The sequence below is a fragment of the Pundamilia nyererei genome, unplaced genomic scaffold (genome assembly GCF_000239375.1).
Source record: "Pundamilia nyererei isolate P.nyererei 1_Seehausen unplaced genomic scaffold, PunNye1.0 scaffold00010, whole genome shotgun sequence".
NCBI lineage: Eukaryota > Metazoa > Chordata > Actinopteri > Cichliformes > Cichlidae > Pundamilia > Pundamilia nyererei.
The window spans coordinates 3,233,725-3,256,007 of NW_005187411.1; the positions used below are offsets into that span (position 1 = coordinate 3,233,725).

Genomic DNA, 22,283 nt, shown 5'->3' on the forward strand with positions numbered 1-22,283 from the left:
GACAGTATAGAGGTTTGTCTTTGCTGTCTTGTTCTGTTTCATCTCATTACCCTACACCCTGTTTTCGTGCAAAAGGAGGCACTTTGTTTATGTTAACACAAGGTGCTTTGAGAGATAAAGACGAGTGTGGGAGTGAGATCCTGCATGTGAAAACTGATTTTTTTTTTCATAGAAGAAGAACTGATGTTAATATCAGACTGTATTTTTGCTTCCTTGATAGAAATTGAAATTATTATTTTTTAAAGTGAATTCAAATACCAGAGAGAAGAGAAAGAGAGAAGGGAGAAGAAGGGGGTGCTGCTAATTATGCGTGGCGATTGTTGATGGCTTGATTGTCTGCGTCCAGCTGCATGGAGGAGCAGGGAGAGGGAGGGCGGTGAGAGAGGCAGACTCACTGACGCCGGGCTCGGAATTCTCCCATCCATTGAAAGAGAGACCCGATTGTGTCCGGGGCCTTTCCGACAAGCACCTGATCCCTGCCCAGACACACTAGTGCGTGTGTGTGCGTTTTCACAGATTTACGCACTAGGAACTCTGGAATCTACAGGCCCCTGGCAATGAGTACCACAGGAAAATGCTATACTACAATTTTTAACAAGACAGAAATGGCTCCTTGCTCTCTAAAATGACTAAGAAAGTCATTTCTGTCAGATTAACAAACGCCAAATCTTTACCCAGACCCTGTCATGACAGCTGGCTCGGTCAGCAAACGCAAACAATTATTTTCCCACCAAGCCTGGGAATTTCAAAGCAATATTTGTCCTTCCCTTCAGCAAATTTAAGAAAGATACTTTAGGTCAAAGTCTTGTTTAGATACTCAGCGCTGCTCACACAATATGATTTTAAAATAGTCTGGATCGAAGTCCCGTCTCACGGTTCAATGTGGTTTGCGCTAAAGTGAGGTCTCTGAATGACTCCTAATACAGGGTCAACTGCCGTGAGGAGGAGGGGGTGCCACAAGGAAAGCAGCGAGTGGAACATCTGTTGAACCTCTGGGCAGATGGGACATCTCTGGGAGCATGTTTATGCACAGATTTATAAAATTATGAAGTTTTTGTATTACCCAGCTATTTTAATCAGCTACTCCTGTAGCATGCGGAGCGATGTTTGTTCGTTTTTTGTTTGTTTTTTCAAATTATTGCCACCTTCGCTACAGTTAAAAAGAGCCTATGATAAGTTTTAGTTCTCTGTGGTGGAGACTTTCAGAGTGGTTGCAAAATATCGCATACAGGCTACTTTTGTGGCACCCACAGACCACTGGGCAACACTATTGTTCAAATCATTTTTTCTCTTCACACTGAAATGTTACATTTGGACTTCTTCATTAGGAACAGAAATAGAGAATCTACAGTGCTGTGCTGTAACTTTTCATGATTCATCTCTAGCTACAGTTGCGTATATCCAGCATTGCAAAAGCTGTGGATATTTAGAAATACTTTCCCTTCGACTTCTGTCTCGAGTCCATCTGTAGACCCAAGCAGAGAAGCGTGGACGCGCAGAGTCCGGTTAATGAGTGATAGAACCGCTCAGCCAATCCGATCTCCGAGCGCCTCTGCTTCCCTCCCTCCCCATGGTTCACGGGGGAGGGCGGGCCGTCTGCCAAAGAGGGGAGTGCGCGTCGGGGTGAATGGATGACGTCGGGAGGCTGGCGCCAGCATGTCTGGGACTGGCGCGTTAGATCAACACAGCTGGGCCGGGATAGGACACACAGCTGGCTCAGGCCTGCATTCCTCCACAAAACAGGATTGTGAGAAAAGAGGAAAATAAGACCCAAATAGGAGCAGAACGGGGCGTGCTTTGATGTAAACCAAAATGGAGCGACATTCTACATGGTTAAAATATAACTTTTATAAAGAGTCTCGCCCAAAAGAAGCCCGATCTTTACATTAAAGGACATCTTAAGCACACAAGGCTTCAATAATAGGAGTGATTTTTCGTTATTCATGGCACACAGTGAGACTAAACAGTAGGCTGTGAACTATCACTGTACCCTAAATGGACAGCCGGGGAATAAGTGGATGAGCCTGTGATTCTTGGAAACGAATTTCCTCTGACCTTTTGCCTGTAATCGGTTATAAATTTCCAATATATTTGTATCTTTGTTAGGGAGTGTGTGTCCAAAAATGTGGAAGTTCATAAGATTTAATATAGAGCCTTTTTGTAGGGCCGTACTGATGTGCTGAAGCGATTCAGAAGCCTGTGAGAGAGGTGTTTCCAGGGGCTGGACATAGACACATTTCCTGAAGGTCCAGTGATCACGGATAACAAAGTGTGATGAAAGAAGTAAAAGTCCAACTCTAAACCACGTTCCTTGCTATTATTCACAAGGCAGAACCCCATAGGTAATAGAAGCCCTCATTTACACGGTTTTCTTTAAAATGACCTACTTTAAAAACCTTTCATCTGTTTAACATAAAGAGCAATATCAGAAAACGATAGCTTAAAAAATCGATTGACAATTCCCTTCAGGCATCCCTACCTTATTTCCTCATACCTTCCAAACGCTTCCCCAATTCCCTATCAGCCAATGGGATTAGGTTTATTCTTTACATTGGCCAATCACGAGAAAGGGGGCGTCTGCAAGCGTGTGCCTTATAAAAACCAAAGTGTACGCCGCTGTCACTGCACTGTAGCTGTTCAGGACACTGATCGAAAAGACCTCAGCAGGAAATCTTACAAGCCGAGTGAATCGCTCTAGTTTCACCTGCGTTTTCACCATGAAAGCCATCAGTCCCGTCCGCTCGGTGAGGAGCTGCTACAAGGCCGTGTGCTGCATTTCGGAGCAGAACCTCGCCATCAGCCGGAATAAACACTCCTGTCTGGATGAGCCGGTGAGCGCCCTGTGCGACATGAACGACTGCTACTCCAAGCTGAAGGAGCTGGTTCCGAGCATCCCGCAGAACAAGTCGGTCAGCCAGGTGGAGATCCTGCAACACGTTATTGACTACATCTTCGACCTGCAGATCGCGCTGGAAGCAGAGGACACGGCCACGCCGGAGATGGTTTTGTCAATAAAGGTGAGGGGAGATGCGGGCTGATGCTGGGTCGCTTTCCGACATCCTCAGTCACTCGTCACGATCACTGGCAGGAATTTGCCTGCTGGTTATTTGCACTGCATGAATCTGGACTGCAGAGTCATTTAAAGTTCAAGGCCGTGCGCTGTGAATTTTCCAAAGTTTGTTCGCATGCGTACGTGCGCGCATCGCGCTGCTGTTCTGCTGTAGACCGCAGTCACACAGCAGCAGATGGTGCTCTGCGATGTCACACCTCTGCTCAGGCATTTATTAGAATATACTTCTGTTATTGCCAGCTTCTGAAACTTGCTTCTCTTCTCTGTCCTCTCCATTCAGACTGCGGACATTAGTCGCAATTTCTCCAAAGAAGAAGGGCGGTTGTGCCATTAAGATGGAGATGGCATGTTATGGTACGTATATATTCCTAATTGATACATATATATATGTAAATATATATAATAATATAACAAATATATATATATGTGAGGCAAATGTGCCCTGAAGCAAATCATCAAATCTTGAATTACTCCTTTTTACTTAAGTTCAAATAAATCTATAAATGCCAGAGAGAATAATGTAAGTACTGATATGCTTAAAAGTGAAAGTCTTCACTCCTCCACTTTCATTATGCTCGCCAATTAGACAGGCCAGTGATTGTGTAGTGGATTCATTGCTATCTGCCTGGGGTTAATGAAAGTTCCATGCTAGGCGCCAGTCTGTCTGCTCCCCTCTGCAGGGAGGGAGAGAGGGAGGGTGAGAGATCTGACTTCACTTTTCTTCCTTTCTCTCCACGCAGGTGCAGGGAAACACATGTCTCCACTTCACTCCGGGCAAGAGGACAAGAGGGGCAGAAAGGGTGGGATAGGTATTTGGGAGAGAAGGAGAAGAAGAAGGAGGAGGGCTTGAAGAAAGAAAGAGGAAAAAGTGGACTGTTTCCTAGATGAGTGGGGATCAACAGTATTGCATGAGCAAGAAAACAGAGACTCATTCTTTGGCCCGTGGACAGACAAATCAACACACCAAAGTAGAAGCCAGGATTGGAAAGTGAAAGCTACCAGCTTTGTATGCCTTCCTCTTTAAAAAAACAACCTGGGATTGCTTATAGATAGTCGGAAGAATTGTTCTTCTTTTCTTTTCTTTTCTTTTTGTATTGCATTCCAAACAAAAGTTTTTGTGGACACACAACCTGAACTTTGTATCCAAGTCTCATATCACCTCACACAATTATCACCCCCCCCCCTTTCCCCCTTCCCCAAAAGCAAAACACATGTTTTCTAATAATCTTGAGAACTAATCAAACTTCTTAAGAAGGTGTACATATCTGCTGGGGGGTGTGAAATGTGAATCAATATGGATGTTTCTTTTTCTTTTGTTTTTTTGGGGGGATTGGGAGTTCGCGTGTCTTAGGTATAATCAGAACTCTATACTAGAGTCAATTGTAAATGTTTGTAGGGATTGTGTTATTTCTACAGACAATGTGCTGTGAGTTTCATAAACTCTTTATTATAAAGTTTGCTTTGTATGTACATGTATGTTTTTATGTAATGAAATAAAAAAGAAGAAGAATGTGAAACCGTTTTCCTGGTGTGGTGTGTTTGGTCTAGAAAAATGAATGAGTTTGAACTAGTCGTATTCTTCTGAAGACGATGGGGATGCTGACGTGACTTTCTGGCTTTGGATGACAGTGAAATGCTGATACAACAGGATGTATTTAGATGAATCTTGAGGTTGAGTGGTTGGAAATCAAACAAAGGGAGTTTCCTCTCAGTGTTTCTATTTTTCCAAAGAAACCAGTTCATAGCGATTGAATTTCCTAAATGGTGTAAAAGAGAGAGGATGTTATGTGATTGTAAAACTGTGCATCTGATCATTCATAAATCCTGTTAAAATGTCACCTTCATGACACCAGTGTATAGAGGTACAGTATGCTGCCTAGCTAAAGCTACCACTCTTGAGGTAGCACTATACAATTTTTAAAAAAAGAAGATAGGAAGATGTTTCCATGGTTTTTACAGAGAAGCTTTCCTTATGGAATCATATTAGAGAGTGAAACAATGCATGGGAAGTATGACTGTAGACAACTGATTTCCAAAAGCTGAACAAACGCTTGGATCTGTGTGGAATTTCAGGAATTAGATGTTGACACACACTACCGGTATCTCTCTAGAACAATAGTTACACTGAACGGAAGCTTTGTACTTTTGCACTTTTCTTTCTTTCTTTGTTTTTATTTATGTATTTATCTGAAAATAGAAGAAAGCTAACAACAACAAAACAACAAGGGAGAAGAGTTAAACATGATGACCCAATTCTAACCTTCCTCGTACAGCTAATAATGAAATAGCAACGCCATCTAGTGGTGCAAATGCGTTATTGGCTTTTCTCGCCGTAGGAAGTTATCACGGTGGAGAATATTTTGTGATACAAAATATAATTATTACTACCTATATGGACTTCATATTTAATATTATATATGTTATATACTTTTAAAATGCTCATGTACGTTATTATTAATAGTAACAGCACCACAGCCTGAAGTTCAGGACAACAAGGTTACATGACAGCTTAACTGCGTCATAATAAATAGATAATACATGGATACAGTGCAATAGCTGAGCACACCTCAGCTGTAGATTCTATTTTGTACATATTATTTTTCTTCATTTTGTTTTCTTTGACTGAACGACAGTCTTTTTAAACCCTGTCTTGTTTTTATTGTGACGTTCTTGTTTTTCTCTGTGCATATAATTTTGTTCAGCAATATATCAGTGATGTAGTGCTGAACGATAATAAAGGAATCAATAAAGGAATGCATTTTAAAATAACAGTGTTAGGATGGCTCATAGCAGGTGGCTTAAAATAGGAGGCTTGTGGTAGAGATGAGGTGCAGACCACCCACGTGTTTGTTCACCAAAGTCAAAAAAAAAAAAATAAAAGCCAAAACATTACAAAAAATAAAACCACGTAGCCAGTGGTGGGACCTGGTTCCAGCAGGATGTTAACTGGCAGCAGTTAACCCAATTAACTGTTGCTAATTGGGTCTCAAGCCATAGGAGACATACATGCTAAAGTAAAATAATAAACTGCACACAAATCTTTTCTAATAATGTTTCTTAACATCAAATCAATACTGTAAAAATAATTACAACTATTATTATGAAATATTTTCCCACTTGGCCTACCACCTAAAATCTACAATAAAACTATTATGGCTGTTCATTCCCCTGTTCAATCACTAGGTGCTGCCTGGAACCTTTAAAAAGCACTTAGGAAGTCTTGGGACTCTTTTGACTGGCAAAAACATTGGGAGAAAACACAAGTAGGACACAATCTTGTCATCAAAAATAGTCACTTGGGATATAAATTGGCTCTCCTACCCATTAGAATACACACCAGGTAAATATCAAACCAGTATTTTCCACCAGTAAATTTACGCACATATTAACCAGTGCCAGCTGAAAGATTGCCAACAAGAAAAACCTACAGACAAATAACCACTAAAAAACACGTCAAACTTTTTTGTACTTATTCTTTAACACCAATGTTAAACATTAATCATGTATGTTAATCTGGTTAAGTAATGAAGAAGACTATTGCAAGCAGCAAACAACATGAAGATCAGCTGCCAGTCCACACTAGATGGGGCTGTTGGATGAGGATGGAGCCTCCTGACATCAAGAACTGTTGCTTTCAGTGTCAAAATGAAGCAGCCAACCTCAAAATGTAGGATTGCACAAGAATTAGAAAATGATCTTTCTTCTTTACAGCAGCACAGTGGACAAATGACTGACAAGCTGTCTCATGGCCAAGTAAGCCCAGTTCTCTTCTTATTTTGTGACAAATTCAGAAGGTGAAAAATCTGGAGTGGATTCCAATTGTTGAACTTGCTGGTGAAAGGTGCAAATCAGTAGTCTAGTATATTCTTAAAAATAATGAATACCCTGACAGGCTCAATAACATAGAAATGCCCAAAAGACTGAACTAGTGCATGATTATAGGATAACCTTCTTTGTTCAGAAAACGCTGAAGACACGTTGAAAACATTCTCAAACAGGTGGGTGTATCACTCTCAAGGTCTGTTATTAAATACAGAGGGTTTATAACTAACTACTGGTGTCCCTCCAGAACAATGAGGAGAGATTAGTCTATGCCAGGAAACAGCTCAAAGAGTTTGTACAGTACTGGGGGGGAAAAATGTTGGACAGATGAAACCAAGATTAACTTGTACCAGAATGATGGGAAGAGAAAAGCATGGAGAAAGAAAGGAATGGCTCACGATGGTGATAAATAAACTGGTATTATATCATGCTTTTCTACTTGGAGCACTCAAAACACTTTTTACTGTCATTCACCCAATCAAACACATTATTACAAGGGCTTTTTTTCTGCATACCTAAGCACCACGAACATTTGCTCTAACGTTGATTGACACAGCGGGGGTTCTCGCCCGAGGATACTTCGATACAGAGTGGAGTAGTCTGGGATCGAAGCACTGACTTTCCGAGTAGGCAATCTGCTCAACCTCAGCTGCAGCCACCCATGACCAGAAGCATACCACATTGCCAAACATGGTAGAGGGGATGTTATGGGATGAGCATGTACAACAATTAGGCATAACATTATGACTGCCCGCCTGATATTCTGTTGACCATCCTTTTTGCTGCCAAAATAGCCCTGATCCATGGAGGCATGGACTCCACTAGACCCCTAAAGATGTGCTGTGATAACTGGCACTAAGATGTTAGCAACAGATCCTTTAAGCCCTGTAAGTTGTGAGGTGGGGCCTCCGTGGATTGGACTTGTTTGCTCAGCATATCTCACAGATGCTTGATTGGATTGAGATCTGGGGAACCATTTTTGCTTTGTGGCACAGCGCATTATCCTGCTGAAAGAGGCCACACCCATCAGAGAATATAATTTCCATCAAAGGGTGTAGCCTACATGTCTGTAACAATGCTTAGGTATTTGGTACGTGTCAAAATAACATCCACATGATGGCAGAACCCAAGTTTTCCCAGCAGAATGTTCCCCAAAACCTCACACTACCTCCACTGGCTTGGCTTCTTCCTGTAGTGGATCTTGGTGCTCGCTGTTGTGCCAGGTGAGTGACACCACGTAGTGGGCTATCCATGTGATGTAAAAGAAAACATGCTTCATCAGATGAGGCAATTTTCTCCTCCAGTTCTGATGCGCACTTGACCATTGTTGATGCTTTCGGTAGTGGACACAGGTCAGCAAGAGCCCCCTGTCTGACACCTTTCTATCAGAACCAGCATCAACTTTTTCAACAGTTTGAGCTACAGTAGCTCGTCTGTTGGATTGGATCACACAGATCTTCAGTCCCCACGTGCTTCGGTGAGCCTTAGCTGCCCATGACCCTGTCACTGGTTTACCACTGTTTCTTCCTTGGACCACTTTTAAAAAATATGATCACTGCAGAACAGGAACACCCCACAAGAGCTGCAATTTTGGAGTTCTAGCCTTCACAATTTAGCCCTCGTCAAGCTTGCTTTAATCTTTGTCCATATTTCCTGTTTTTGTCAGCTTTGCGGACAAATATGTTCACTTGCTTCTTAAAATATCCCACTCAAAAACAGGTGTAATGATGAGGAGATAACCAGTGTTATTGACTTCACCTGTCAGTGGTCATATTGTTATGCCTGCTTGGTGTATGGCTCTAAGTGGAACTAGATCACTAGTGTTTATCGATTATATGAATGCCGATATAAGCAGCATGAATTCTGAAATGTGCATTACTATACTCTCTGCTCAGATTCAGTCAGATGCTGCAAAACAGATGAATGATGACCCAAAAGCATACAGCAAAAGGTACCCAAGATTTTCTCAAGACAATGAGATATCAAGGGCTAAGTTGGTCACCTGACTGGCAACCCCATCTAGCATGCACTTAGTTCACTAAGTACAAAAACAAATGCAGAAAGACCCATAAACAAGCAGCAGCTGACATTTCTGCAGTAAAGGCCTAGCAGAGTGTCTCAAGGGAGGAAAAACAGCATTTAGTGATGTTTTCTGGTTCTACTTCAGTCATCACTTGCGCCGTTACTGAAAATAGAGGACTCTGTATACAAATGGCTATAAATAGCACAGCCATTTGGGGGTGTAGGCAGCAAAGCTACAATAAATGTGTAACTGTCCAGACACTCATTTAACTCCACGTGAGTTTCATAAAACAAATTCACAGTTTGATACACTGAACACATTTTGAAGCATCACAAATTTTGATGTGACAGAGAGAAACATCACTAGTGATTTAAAAAAACAAAAGAAACAAACAACAAAGTTAAAAGTACAAAATGTACATCACTAGAATGCTGTGAGATGTTGCATGTCATGCAGTTGGGATGAAACATGAATCTGAATTTCCAGTATTGCTAGTTATGCAAGAACACCTACAAATTGTGCAGGATTTTGTGTGAAAGAGGAAGAAACGTGAGGGTGGGGATAAAATACGTTGCACTCTGTGGGCATCCAGTGCAGTAACAAAGCAAATTTCTTTCATCTGACAATTAAGAATTATCTCCTGATCTCTAATCCAGTGTAATAAGGAGGCAACTGTGTCAGCTTTTTTCTTCACCCTCGGTTTTTTAAAGGCACAGATGCACAACAAACAATCATTTTTGTTGTGCATTCAAACCACTTTCAACTTTGATTATTTCATTCAAAATGCAGTTCAGATTGACGCTGGACAATGGGGCTGCTTTGGTGGAGAGTCTACTTTGTCTTGGCCAAGGGGGTCAAGTCATATGGCTTGGGTTTGGTTGCTGCTAATGGGGGAGGGGGTGTTTTCTTTCAATACCTCCTCTGAGCCAATAAGCAGGAGTGGTACTGAGTGAATCCAATTATCATCTATAAACCTCCTTGTAACAGAGAACAATACACTTTGATCACATGGAATACAATAAAGAAAAATTGTCTTTATTGTTTACAAAAAACATACAGTGTATATTTAATTATATTTAAAAAATAAAACTTGTGAAAAAAAACTTTCCAATCCTTTCTTGCCCTCTGATTTCTAATACACATATTTTATTATGTCCTGATTACCCAGAGAGCAATTCGGCACTATTTGAACATACTGTACATGATTGCACCGTTTGCAGAATCAGACTTCATTTTAAAACACTACAAATTTCATATAAACATATGAAGTTAATGTTTAACCGTTTTTGTAATCTTTAACTGTCAAGAAACTGAACTGGGATGCTGTAAAATGCAAGTAAGTAGTTACAAGTGGAGTTAAAAAGGTAATAAAAAGTGCTCCAACAACAATAATGCGCCTCTAACGTGTGATTATAAAGTCTGGGCTGGTCATTGTCTCCATATCCAGCCTGGCAATGAAAGAACACCATGTCTTGATGTGTGCTCCTGTCCCTTTAAGCAGATCACTCCCATCCCCGTACAACTGTTTTATGCAAATTAGACAAGCTGAACGTGTCATGAGCCAATCAGAAGCGGCTTTCAGCCGCGGGAGATCCGAATTTCGCGGGATGAAGTTTGGCGGTAAAAAGACTGTTCTGCCCCATCTCTTGCCCCCTTGTATGGAGAGAGGAGCTCTGAGGTGGACGGACAGGAGTGGCATACTGGGTCGGATTCAGCACCAGAGGGAGTCACAATCATTTGTTAATCTCCAGCTGGAACCGGATCTCAGTGAGACCTGAAAGCCTTGGAGAGTTAAGCTTTAAAGTTCTGGACGTTTGAAATAGTTTATTTATTCAGGAAGCTATTCTTTATAACTGGTAAGGCAAGTTTCCTCTACACTGTTACAGGACAAAGGATAACAACACCGACCAGCCTGTTAAATGTACTAAGGATAAACGTCACATTATAACATATAAGCCTGTACTGCATGTGTAATCCATGCGGCTTGCAGCTAATTCGGCACTTTACGCTGTGAAAGTTGCTTTTGTTTTGTTTGTGTGTGTTACAGTATTGGCAGTTAATATATTCATAGAGGTCCCGCAGTAAGTGAAGCTTGCTGAGCGATTCAGTGTGCTCAAGTACAGGCACACTTCTGCCTTCGCCTCACCGGTTAAATTTAGTCTACTCAGGAAAATGATGCGGATGCCTAAAGGCGTCTCGCCGGCATCGGCTCGGCAGGCAGTGGGGCTGCCTTGCTCTCAGCAGAAGATGAAGCTTTTGTCCACCGGTGGAGTGAAGACCGACTTCTTCCTCACCGGACTGTCCAGTCCGCAGATGAACACGGTACCGGCCGGATATTTCACCCAGATCTGCAACACCAGCGTGGCCGAACAAAGAGCCAACAGCCTGTATTCAACCCCCCATGGACCCGAGGTTAAACCCATCAGATCATCCTCCGGGCGACTGCCGGTAAATAATCACACAAATACAAGCCTGGGGTCGTGTTTCCTTACTGTTTAATATCCAGCGAATGATATGCATATGTCCGGGGGAGGAATATTTAACTTTTTTCATTGCTATGCATGTTTGAGAAGGGTGCATTCAGATATGTTTTGACGTGATAAGCCACAGAGGGGCCACTGTGGCTGCTTCTGCTGATGTGCATGACTGGTGTCTTCTCTCTTTCTTTCTTTTTTTTTTCTTATCCATGCCAGGCTGTGTGACATCTTCTCCCGCAGTCCAGCTGTAGCTAAGACAAGGCCAGACGCCTTGTTCTGTGTTTGATGGTTTTGATGAGCCAGTAGGGGTGCTTAGAGAGAGGCCCCACTCTCTTGTGCCCAAATAACGAGTGTCCCCCCTCCTTGGTGCAGCAGAGCTAGTTTTTTTTTTTTAAATACAAGCAAACAATGCAGGGGCTCGACCAAGCTGCAGGAAAGACACTTAAGGCAAATTCATAGCTTCCCAACACTTGTAATGGGAGATAACACACACAACAGATGCTCCACCCTCACTTCCCATTATGTCAAAACAGGGTCTGTGTTGGACTGTGGGAAGGAAGCATAGGTCAGAGGTCATAACCACAGAACAAGTGTATTTTCTGGAGTGTGAAAGTATTACTATCGGAAGCCCTAAAGCATCACCAATAAGTAAAGGATTAACCTGTTTTGTAAAACACATACACAGTTGGCTTTAATGATGTTAAGTAATGTCGTTCATTTTAAACTCGAATGCTGAAGATTATTTGAAAATCCTGATCTGAGAAGATTGGATGACACTCAGCAGCTTTTTAGTGCTCCACACCTGTTGTTGTTTGTTGTATTTGGTGTCTTTATTCCAGCTGACTCGTCAGCCCCGGAGTCTTTTTTTAGATTTAATGAATTGCAGTAACGCTAAAGGGGTTAGAGTGCGTACAGGGTTTTCAAATCTCATGTCAAATCCCCAGCCCTAATAGGCCCTTCAAGAGGATTAGATGGATATAAGTAAAGTGAGAAATAGGGTACCACCTGGCATATCATGTGCCAATGTGAACCTAACTGCTGTCAAAGTGTGTATGCATTGTTGGTTTCTAGAAATATTACGTGCATTCACGCTTGATAACCTGGTTTTCCCCTTGAAATCCAACCTTAAAGTTTGGCCATATAAGTGGTCCATACTGGATTTGATGTGGTTCAGTAGGCTTTATGACACGACCCCCGTGTACGCAGTCATGTCGCCTGTGTTTTTGTGCATGCACACTGTGACCACGGTAACTTCTGTTTTCAAGGGATTTGAATATTTTCAGTTGTTGCACATTGTCACAGGTGCACGTTTCAATTTACCAGAAAAACAGGAGCCTAGTTCGGGTTGACAGAAGTGACGGCACGGTTGAAAATACGGATGAGGTTTCAAAAAGCTCTCTGATTAAGAAACTTCCTCTGGATCACTTCAGTAATTTGGGTAAACTTAATCAAAGGGAGTGAACCCACCTTAAAGTTTCTGTTTTTAAACTTATCATTTTAAGTGATTTGATTCCCGTGTCTAGAAATAAGTGGTACAGTGGGCTTTAATGATGTTTGAGCGTATTCCTTCTATTATACGTTAGTTTTGTTGCACTAATATATATTTATGATTTTGACACAAGGATGTCATTATCATTATGTTTGGGTTTGAATGACTAAAAGTCACGACATTTGAGTTGCTCTTGTATGTGTTGCGATGGCTGGTGGTAGCTATCTTGCAGGATACATTTGATGTGATGATATTATGAAGTTTTATTGACGACAGTAAAGAAGCTGAAGATAATAATGTGTTGCTGACACAGCTGTTTCAGTGCATGTTCAGTCATGACTTCTCTGTTTACAGGAAGTGTGGCCTTTTCATGTACTTACGGCTCACTTCCTTTAACCAATACAACATTATAACCACAGCTTTTTTCTTTAAGCTTTCCTTTTTTAAAACTTTGACTGGGAAACCAGATTCTAAAGCTTAGCATTTATTTATTTTAAGTACAAACAATCTAAGCACATACAAAGTCCCACACTTTTGTAGGCACCTACCTACAAAAAAAAAAAAAAGGTTAATATTTGACTGATTTTAGTAAACTTCAGCTGCAGAGATCCAGTCTTTACTTATTAATCTTACCAACTCTAGAAAAAGGCAACGTATCAGCTATTGGCATGTGAATTTTAACCAGGGTGTGTAAACTGTTGATAAACTGTTGTCTCTGCTTCCTTTCAGCTCGATAGGGATGTAAATGTGTTACAGTATTCAGACCTACAGCCAAAGTCCAGGGAAGCCCTTTTCTCTTACTGGACTGCGGATGAATGAATTTGTCAGTTTAGGCAAAGTTCAGTACAGTCAAACAGCGGTATGGCAACAGGATACATCTCCATAATATTCACCAGGAACAATGTCCCATTTATTCCCTGCTTATGTGACGTACTCGGAGTTTCATGGAATGCGCACAATCCACCACAACTGAGTGATTACGGATGTCAGCTAATGCCTTAGTCTTTCTCCTTTGGTAATTTTTAGGAACAGACACGTCTCCTGCAACCGACCTTCAGCTCTGGTTTGACCTTTTTTTAGCCCCTAGGGTTAACAACCCATTCAGGCTAATGCTTTGGTGGGATATTGGACACAGTACCAACTGTATGCATTCTCTCTATTATCTGTTTTGTTGGTGTGTTTTCCATTTAACCCCAGCTTCAGGCAAATACCAGCCCTACAGGGCAATGCTCTCTATAGGGGGAGTTTTGCATTTCAAAGCAGCTTACCCTCATCAGGCAGGCAAGCCACAGTGGGGACGGATCCACACCTCTGTTTAACCGCTTAAGAGGCTGTTGTAGGGCAACTTTTGTTTTTCCTTTATGTCCAAGGGTGTGGTAGTGAAGGGGCTCAGTACAGAGCGGTAGGTACTTGTAGGCATACTGAAACTTGCCCTTTGCCTGGATGGAATCTAAGTCTGGTGCAGCCTGACTAGCAAGATCTGTTTGTTTGAGGAGAGGCCCGACTGCAGAAGCCCTTCACGTGATTATGATTACATGCGTGGAGTTTACAGCACAGCAGCAGAGACGGCGGGAACCGGCCAAAGAATATACAGCAAACAGAAGGGGCCACGTGCAGTAGATGGGCGTAACTGGGCAATCAGGCAGGGTGAGGTTATAGCAAACGTGAGTGGCGTGATACTGCCAGTCTTTGAGATAACGTGCTAATAAGGAGGCCAGCTGACTCGGGCCTCTCCCATCGTCTCTTATAGCTGCACCATACGTATGCGAGAGCTAGTTTTAGGGTGTGAAAGCTTTTGGATTCAGATTTTCACAATGTTGTGTTCTAACACCTTAAAAGTGATGTGTGCTAGGCGGCATACCTGCGCACTTTCTGTAAAACGTAACCATTTCTCAATAGCTGCACTTCTTCTTTCAGTGGTCTGTTAGTCTGTTAAGTGAGGAATTTAAAAAATAAAAGGTCTTTCCTCTAAATGACTTTGGGTTTGCGTAATATGGTTGAATCACCAGAGAAAGCACTCATGCAAATGAAGGAGCACCCAAGCCCTCACTCTGATGTACAGCTGCAGGGGGAAACCGCTGGTTCCATTCTTACAAGTCATCATGCATCAGGCTATGACTCAAATTGTACACGTGCATTAAAAAGTTTGACTTGACACACGTTGACCTGCTCGTTTTAAGTCATAGAAATGACAAGTCTTCAGCCTTATTTGGTCAAAAAATGCGACGTTTTTTTCTTTGTGCTGGGACACTGAGTCAATGGAAAGCTGTGGCAGTTTTTCTCTGGTTAAACCACAGCTGTCACGGCTGTAGGCAGTCCAACTGGTATCATCTGCTTCCTTTCTGCGACTCCAAGTGTTTGATAGCGACTTTCACGACCATCGGCCAATGAAAACTCAAAGTTTGAATCGTGCAAGAGGTCGTTTTAGAGGCAACAGTGAGCATTTTGTTCTTCGGTAGCTGTTCACCGTCCTGTTGCGGGTGTCTCTGTATGCCTGACTGTGTGTTTTAGGGATTAAAATCTAGCCTGCCAACAGCACGGGGCTGCTCCAGATGTCACGAGTCAACAGGTGGACGTGTTAGGGAGAACACTGGGGGACAATGGCAGCCTTCATTATCCCTTTACTCGCACATGCGTAGGCACATCCACACGCGGTAACGTGAACTCCCTGCTTTTCCCATCTCTGAAAAAGCAATTTCCCTAAACCTGTTAACTAAAACAGTTCACTGGCCGCATGTACGCTGTCGTGGCAAAAGGGATTATTCGTGAGGAGACACGGTGAAAGGAGTTTGTGAGATCTAGCCATGCACTACAAATTACCCAGCAGCCAGAGAGTGCTGAGGTGAAATTGCCTCACTAGCTCAGTCATTGTGTTTTTGTGTGGGCAGTTGTTGGATTTCCAACTGACAGCAAACGTTCTCGTCCACCGTGAACTTTTGATGATGACAGCATATCTGCACGTGGGGTGTGGTGGTAATTTCCTAATCCTTAAGAGAGTAGCGCTTTCACTTCAGCTAAGTAGGCCAGTGGATGGCGGGAAAAAAAAGCAATGGTCATTTGAAGATTTTATATTGGTTACAAAGGTTGTTCATGTGCTTTTGATTGTATGATGCATCGCTGTTATGGTCAGATAATGTTCTGCTTGTGTGCGCGCATGTGTCTCTGTGAGGAGCCTGTGTGCTAAGCACAGAAGGAAGAGGGTTGAGAGGGGGGAGGAGAGGTCATTGAGTGATTCCAGGGACTTCCTGACGTATGGCAGGCAACGAGTCGGGCCTATAGACCTCCCGCTTCTGTTGACTGCAGACAAACAAAATCAGCCCCTGTTGAAGTGCTTGGGAAAGTGTGCGTGTGGGGGGTGCTTTGTTCCTGCACTTGAGGGTTGTTGGCACATTTACGACATGGTACTTTTAAACAAGCCCCTATTTAGCCGTCTAGCATTCATGCTACTGTTCTACAAAAGGTCTGGACTTGCCCAACAAACTATTTGATTCTTTCAGCTTTTTAAAGTCAGTAGGATGAGTTAAACACTTCCATAATGTGCTTTTGTTCAGCCTACACTGGGATTGGAAGGATTTCAGTCTTATACACCCTTTATATTTTCTTATGTAGTGAAACAGCAGTTAATACAGAGGAAGTAGTAGAGCTGTAAGTCACACCTGCTTTGTAACATTTGCATCTTTTTGTTAATCTTTGATAAATGTCTTCCCTTTAGGCCAAGAGGAAGCTGGATTTAGAAGACCCTCTGTATCTGCCAGAGTTTCGTACGCCAAAAGGAAAATGCAGCATTGCAGCACGGATACCAAGCCCAAGGAGTGAGTAGACTGTACATCTTTTGTTGCGTTTGTGTACAGCCCTTCGTGTCTGCTGTGACGGTGTTGAAAGTGCTCTATGAATAAAGTTGGTGTGGTGTGGTACACATCAGTGGGTGGAAAATATTTTTTGTACTGTGCAAAGGGAAGAAGCAGTTCAACATTAAAAGAAAAGAATAAGAGCAAACGATGAAAAGAAGTTGATTGTACGGTACTCTTTAGCATTAATCTGAACCCAGGCAGGGTGGGTAATGCCAGGTTCGCATGACACGACCTCAGCCTGATTGCGTCCTGAACCTTTGGGTTGTGAGCAAACACGAACAGACCTGTTTGCAATGGGTCAAACTGACATGGCAGGAAGACTACTGCTGAAGTATTCCGCAATAGTTTCCTCACTTTCTGCGAAGTTCACCCATATGAGCACAGAGTGCGGTACCAGCAGCTCAGTTGCGTACAGCTTTACACATAACAGATAAAAAATTTTAAAAAGCAATGGTGTAGCCAGGAGTAGAGAGCCAGTATCATAAACTGGCTTGTTGACATTCTTTTCCTAGAATACACAAGCTAGCGCCTCCTTCCCAACGACATCTCAAATCTCACAGCTCAGCGGGAATGACGGATCAGGGAGGAATGTGCGGTCTGCCGTGTCTCTCAGTTATGAAATTGCAATGTCTTATGATTGTTTGATGGACAATTCTCTGGAATTAAGGAGCCCTGAGAATATGTTATTACTAACATTATCAGACCTATTGATCCATTTTCTATCACCAGTGTGGTTATATGTCATTGAGCACAGTAAGCAGAGATGCCAGGACCTCTTTCACAGTATTCCGGGAGAATACTTTAGTGTTCCCAAGACAACAGAGGGCCATAATCTCCGATGTGCCCCGAGTCTTACACAAAGATTCCCACCAGCTGGAGCTGCCTAAACCACCTAAACTTGCTCTTTGATGCAGAGGAGCAGAGACGTCCAACTAATCAAGACTGATTATTAAACCTGTAGCAGATTAAAGCAATATGAAGACACAGTCATCGGAGACAGATGCTGCTTCTGGTTTACAATACCGTACCCATAGCTCTTATTTTCATATTTTCCGTGCGAGGAAGAAATATTGCTGTTTGGAGGATTATTTGTAATTTCGAACATGATATCAAACATAAAGGCAGTAATACATCTAGTTGACACATTCTAATAACTGTTTTCATGTTTCACTGTTGTCAACAGCTTGTATGACTAATACAGTAAATATTTGAATCAGTGATCTCTCCGCCAGCTCATCAGCCAAATAAAACACTTGAATGAATTAGTAAAAATCAGAGTTGTGTAACTCAAGCACATTTCTAGTCTTATGCGCTACTTTTCTGTGTGTTTCCTCGCAGCTCCAAAATCTCCGGGTGAGCGGACGCGGTACGACACGTCATTGGGCCTGCTGACCAAGAAATTTGTGGGTCTCATTGCTGAGTCTCCTGATGGAGTCCTTGATCTGAACTGGGCCACTGAGGTCCTGGAGGTCCAGAAAAGACGCATTTATGACATCACCAATGTTCTAGAGGGAGTCCAGCTTATCAGGAAGAAGTCAAAAAACAACATCCAGTGGCTGTAAGTAGAAATGCAGAAGAAGGTTAAGTAGCAGGAATAGTGGGAGGTTTATCAACTGCGTGTAGCTCACAGAAGCAAACCAGGGACTGCGTAACTGTTAAGTGAAGCCTTGGCATTTAGGGTTCCTTACAGACTTTCACAATAATGTTGGGCAAAGCATGGGCAGGACTGTTGACAGCAGCAATTTGGCCTTATTAACAAAGCTGTGTAACATAGTGCAATGCAGCTTGGTTCTTTTTGCTCGTGTCAAACAGCTGAGACAAGATATTAATATCTTATAAAAGTTTGCTTTTATAACATATTTACTCTAGATTTTTATAATGATTTTACAAAGTAGTGTTTTTATGCTGCACACTTTCTGGACTAATTAGTAAAAAAGATAGATGTATAGACATTTGCAAAAAAACTACCGATTGTTTTTGAGTCTACTTATACTGGGCTTTGATTGCATTCTAAAAATGTCTCCATTGCTTTTATTCTTCATGAAGTATTAAAAGGAAGAAAAACTTCATACTGGTACTCGCTTGTCTGCCCCCTAGTGGCAGTCAGCAGACATTGCAGTGCCAGTTGTAGACACTACCTAAACGTGTGGAGTTGTTTTGACTGTTACAGACTTTTATTATTCATAGACGTGTTTATTGTGTGTATGTGTGTGTTTCTCCAGGGTTGGAGACGTGTTTGAAGGTGGAGCGGGTGGAGGGGAGAAGGCCCGTGCCCTGAGGAAAGAGCTTGGAGACCTAGAGAGAGCAGAGAGATCTCTGGATGAACAGATTCAGTCCAGCACCACACAGCTCAAACAACTCACTGAATATAAAGAGAGTCAGAGATATCCTTTACATAGAGCACCGTGGTTATCCACGTCATTCTTTCATGATCTCCGTTTCCGCTTGTTGGCATGTTCCGCTGTAGCTTGCTTGGTTGAGTAGGTAACGCATATGCTAAAAGGCAGCAGGGGCGTTCGTCTTTCCCTACTTTACTATCAGATTCCTACTAATATCTTGCCAGATATAGCCAAAAAATAATAAAAGAGAAAAAAAGACAAGCACACACGCACGTGTATTTAAATTCCACTGTTGTTACCCTTAACCTCATGATCCACATTGGGCTATGTGACGTATCAAGACATCCGCTCCATCGGCAGCCTTCAAGACCAGACAGTCATTGCTGTTAAAGCCCCTGCAGAGACCAAGCTTGAGGTGCCAGACACAGCAGGGGTGAGATTTAGTTTATGTTTCAGTTTGTCCCCTTAACCCCTCCTTCCTTTAAATTGTGCATTTGTCCTGATGTCAGATTGTTTTGATAAATAATTGCTTCTTCTCTTGTTTCCTTACAGCAGGGGTCTTTGCAGATCTATTTAAAGAGTAGAAATGGTCCCATAGAAGTCTACCTATGTCCTGATGAGGGTCTTGAAGAAGCTAGTCCTGTTAAGAGTGTTGTCACTCCCAAAAAGGAATTCCCTCAAACGCAAGACCCTCCCGCTGCAACCCCAATAGGACCACCGAGTTACAGCATCAAAGAGGAACCTGTTGACTGTAAGCTTTGAGTTTTGAACAGAATACCACCTTTATTTGAGCTGCCCTTACTTTGATCGTACCCGTGCACTAGTCATAGACTGCATCTAGTTTTGCAACTAGCATTAATTTAGTTTTACAAGTTTTACAAAGTGATTACATCCCAAGGCTTCCAGAACATTAAAAATGAATTGCACCTCTTCAGCTGGAGCCAGTCCAAAGGTCAAATAGCACCATTAAAGCAGAAAGGTCACACTTCTTTTTGGCGGTTTCATGCGATGCCATGATAAATCGGTGACAAATTAAACAAATGGCATGTTATTTAATCTGCTTTAGTTTTGCTTGTTTGGTTGTTGTATTTTGTTTTGCATTCTGCAAAAAAATCTTGAACTGTTCATTTAACTTTTTCATTATTTAATCCCTCAGCTGAAAGCATAAAAAACAACAAAAAACTCAGGGAGTATGTGCGCAAGAGTAGAATAAAAATAGAACTTGTATGAGGATAAAAGATGTAAAAACTATTCCAATTTAGGAAGCTAAAAAGAAAAGTGTAGCAGTACACCACCTCTCTAAATGTTTTTTTTAATGCAGTGCCCTTAGCGCAAAATTAATTTCCAACGCTTTCTTCAACACAGCCAACATTTCCGCAGCAGCTCCAGCCGCCTCCTCAGCTGTGACCTCCACGTCCTCTCTGCTTGACGTAGAGGGTCTGCTGGGTTTGCCCCCGAGCCTGCTTCAGATAACCGAGGACCAGCTTCCTGGCACCTCCTTCACGTCAGACCCCAACACCCCCTTTGTCAGTTTTTCTCCACCTTTGGACCACGATGACTACCTCTGGAGCCTGGAGGACAGCGAGGGAGTGTCAGACTTCTTCGACACTTACGATCTCGGAGATTTGTTGAAAAGCTGAGGCTTAGATGAAGGGATGGGGCGGAGAAAATTCAGGGAGAAGAAGGGTAATATTTAATCGAATGCCTTCTTGGGACAAACTATTACACTATGAAGCCATCTGTTTTAATGTCCGATGGAGGAATCAACTTCTTTGTTTAAATTATAAAGTGAAAATATTTGTATATATAGTAAATTTGGGCAGTAAGTCGAGTAAGTCTCATAGAAAGCAGGAGTTATTGTTTATGTCGTATTGTCAGCGAAAGAACTGATGATGCATTTGTTTATCAGTCATTGTTTAGTGTGACCAACTCAGGAATTTTTTTTTTTACCCCTCGTTTCCAAAGTCTAAATAATTGTTTGTACCACTCTTTGGCCCATAGGGGGCAGCATTGTATAATGTCAGCTTTAACTGCCATGCAGCGTTACAGGATTCAATCACTGGATCAAAGTAAGCTAAAGCCATGAAGAGCCATACACACAGGGTCTGTTTGCAGTGTTTTCACCACTGATCAAATTAAGCTGTGAATGAACTTCAGTGTCGACATGCATCTACAGCTCGAGAATACACATCAGGTGAGATCTCAGCATAGATTTTAGACATTAAAACTGGTTTTCAAAGGTGCTCATGTTGCTTCTTTCATGCCTTAAGCTTTGTGTCAAGCCTTATGTGCCTGAATGTGCAGGCTGTGACCCAGAGTCGAGTCAGAGGTCATGACAAATGGTGGCTATTTTTTTTTTCTTTTTATCTCTTTGAACATGTACAATCTTTGAGCGACGCCTTGTAGGTTTGGCAGCTTTGTTTCAGTTGTTGCTCTGTTGAGTTTAATAGTTGTCTTTAACTGAGTGGTTTTAATTTATTAGTGTAAAGCTACTATTGTATTTCTTAGGAAATAACCCAAAACGAATTAAATGCAGCATCTGTGTTGCAAGGGGGGTGAAGAGGGGTGGGTGATGGGGGAGAGGAGGGGGTTAATTGATGTAAATGAGGTGTAATTAGAGGAGCAATTTCTTTTTCCGCTAGTTTTAAAATGAATGAACTCTGTTACTTCAGCAGAAACAGAAACAATGAGAAATTTGTCTTTGCTGTTCAGGTTTTAGGCCCACAAATACTTTCCCTGCCTGCTGCGGCGTAACACTTTTACATGTCAGAGATGTGCTCCTGAGGATGGAGTAGCTCTGACTTTAATCTGTTTGTTTGTTTTTAAAAAGTGTTTTTGAAGTGTTCTAGAAATATAAAATTTGGTATATTTTTGGCTTTCCCTCTACACTGCAGAGATAAGCTAACTGTCCTGTCCTATCAAAACTTGAAATTGAGTGTTGTGGTGCGTATTTGACAGCTTGGGAAATGGTTGTTGTGCGTTTGTGCGTGCAGGTTTTTTTACAATGTAGATTAGAGAATTGTGAATTCAGATTTTGTAGTGTGTGTGTGTGTTTTTTTTTCAATGAGCATTATTGTTTTTGGTATTTGTACATAACTTGTTTTGTATTTATACCTATTTTTTTCTAAAATTTGTTGGACTGTTGTAAGTCATTCAGCACTTAATGATTTGTAATATTGTGAAGTTATTAAATAAAATATACTGCAGCCATT

General features: G+C 41.9%; 2 protein-coding genes across 3 annotated transcripts; both read left to right on the forward strand.

Annotated features, from left to right (window-relative positions):
- Window positions 1-2,610: 2,610 nt before the first annotated feature.
- Window positions 2,611-4,587, forward strand: id3 (inhibitor of DNA binding 3). Its single transcript, XM_005723836.1, has 3 exons — window positions 2,611-3,017; window positions 3,351-3,424; window positions 3,811-4,587. Exons 1-2 carry the CDS (start codon window positions 2,718-2,720, stop codon window positions 3,402-3,404), a joined length of 354 nt encoding a protein of 117 aa, XP_005723893.1. The 5' UTR covers window positions 2,611-2,717; the 3' UTR covers window positions 3,405-3,424; window positions 3,811-4,587.
- Window positions 4,588-10,574: 5,987 nt separating this feature from the next.
- On the forward strand, window positions 10,575-22,283 carry e2f2 (E2F transcription factor 2). Of its 2 annotated transcripts, none has more exons than XM_005723837.1 (7): window positions 10,575-11,363; window positions 16,594-16,693; window positions 18,071-18,290; window positions 18,955-19,116; window positions 19,390-19,504; window positions 19,624-19,822; window positions 20,437-22,283. In XM_005723837.1, exons 1-7 carry the CDS (start codon window positions 11,088-11,090, stop codon window positions 20,709-20,711), a joined length of 1,347 nt encoding a protein of 448 aa, XP_005723894.1. In that variant the 5' UTR covers window positions 10,575-11,087; the 3' UTR covers window positions 20,712-22,283. The 2 variants fall into 2 exon arrangements, with proteins under 2 accessions (XP_005723894.1, XP_005723895.1); XM_005723838.1 differs by having other exon boundaries at window positions 19,627-19,822.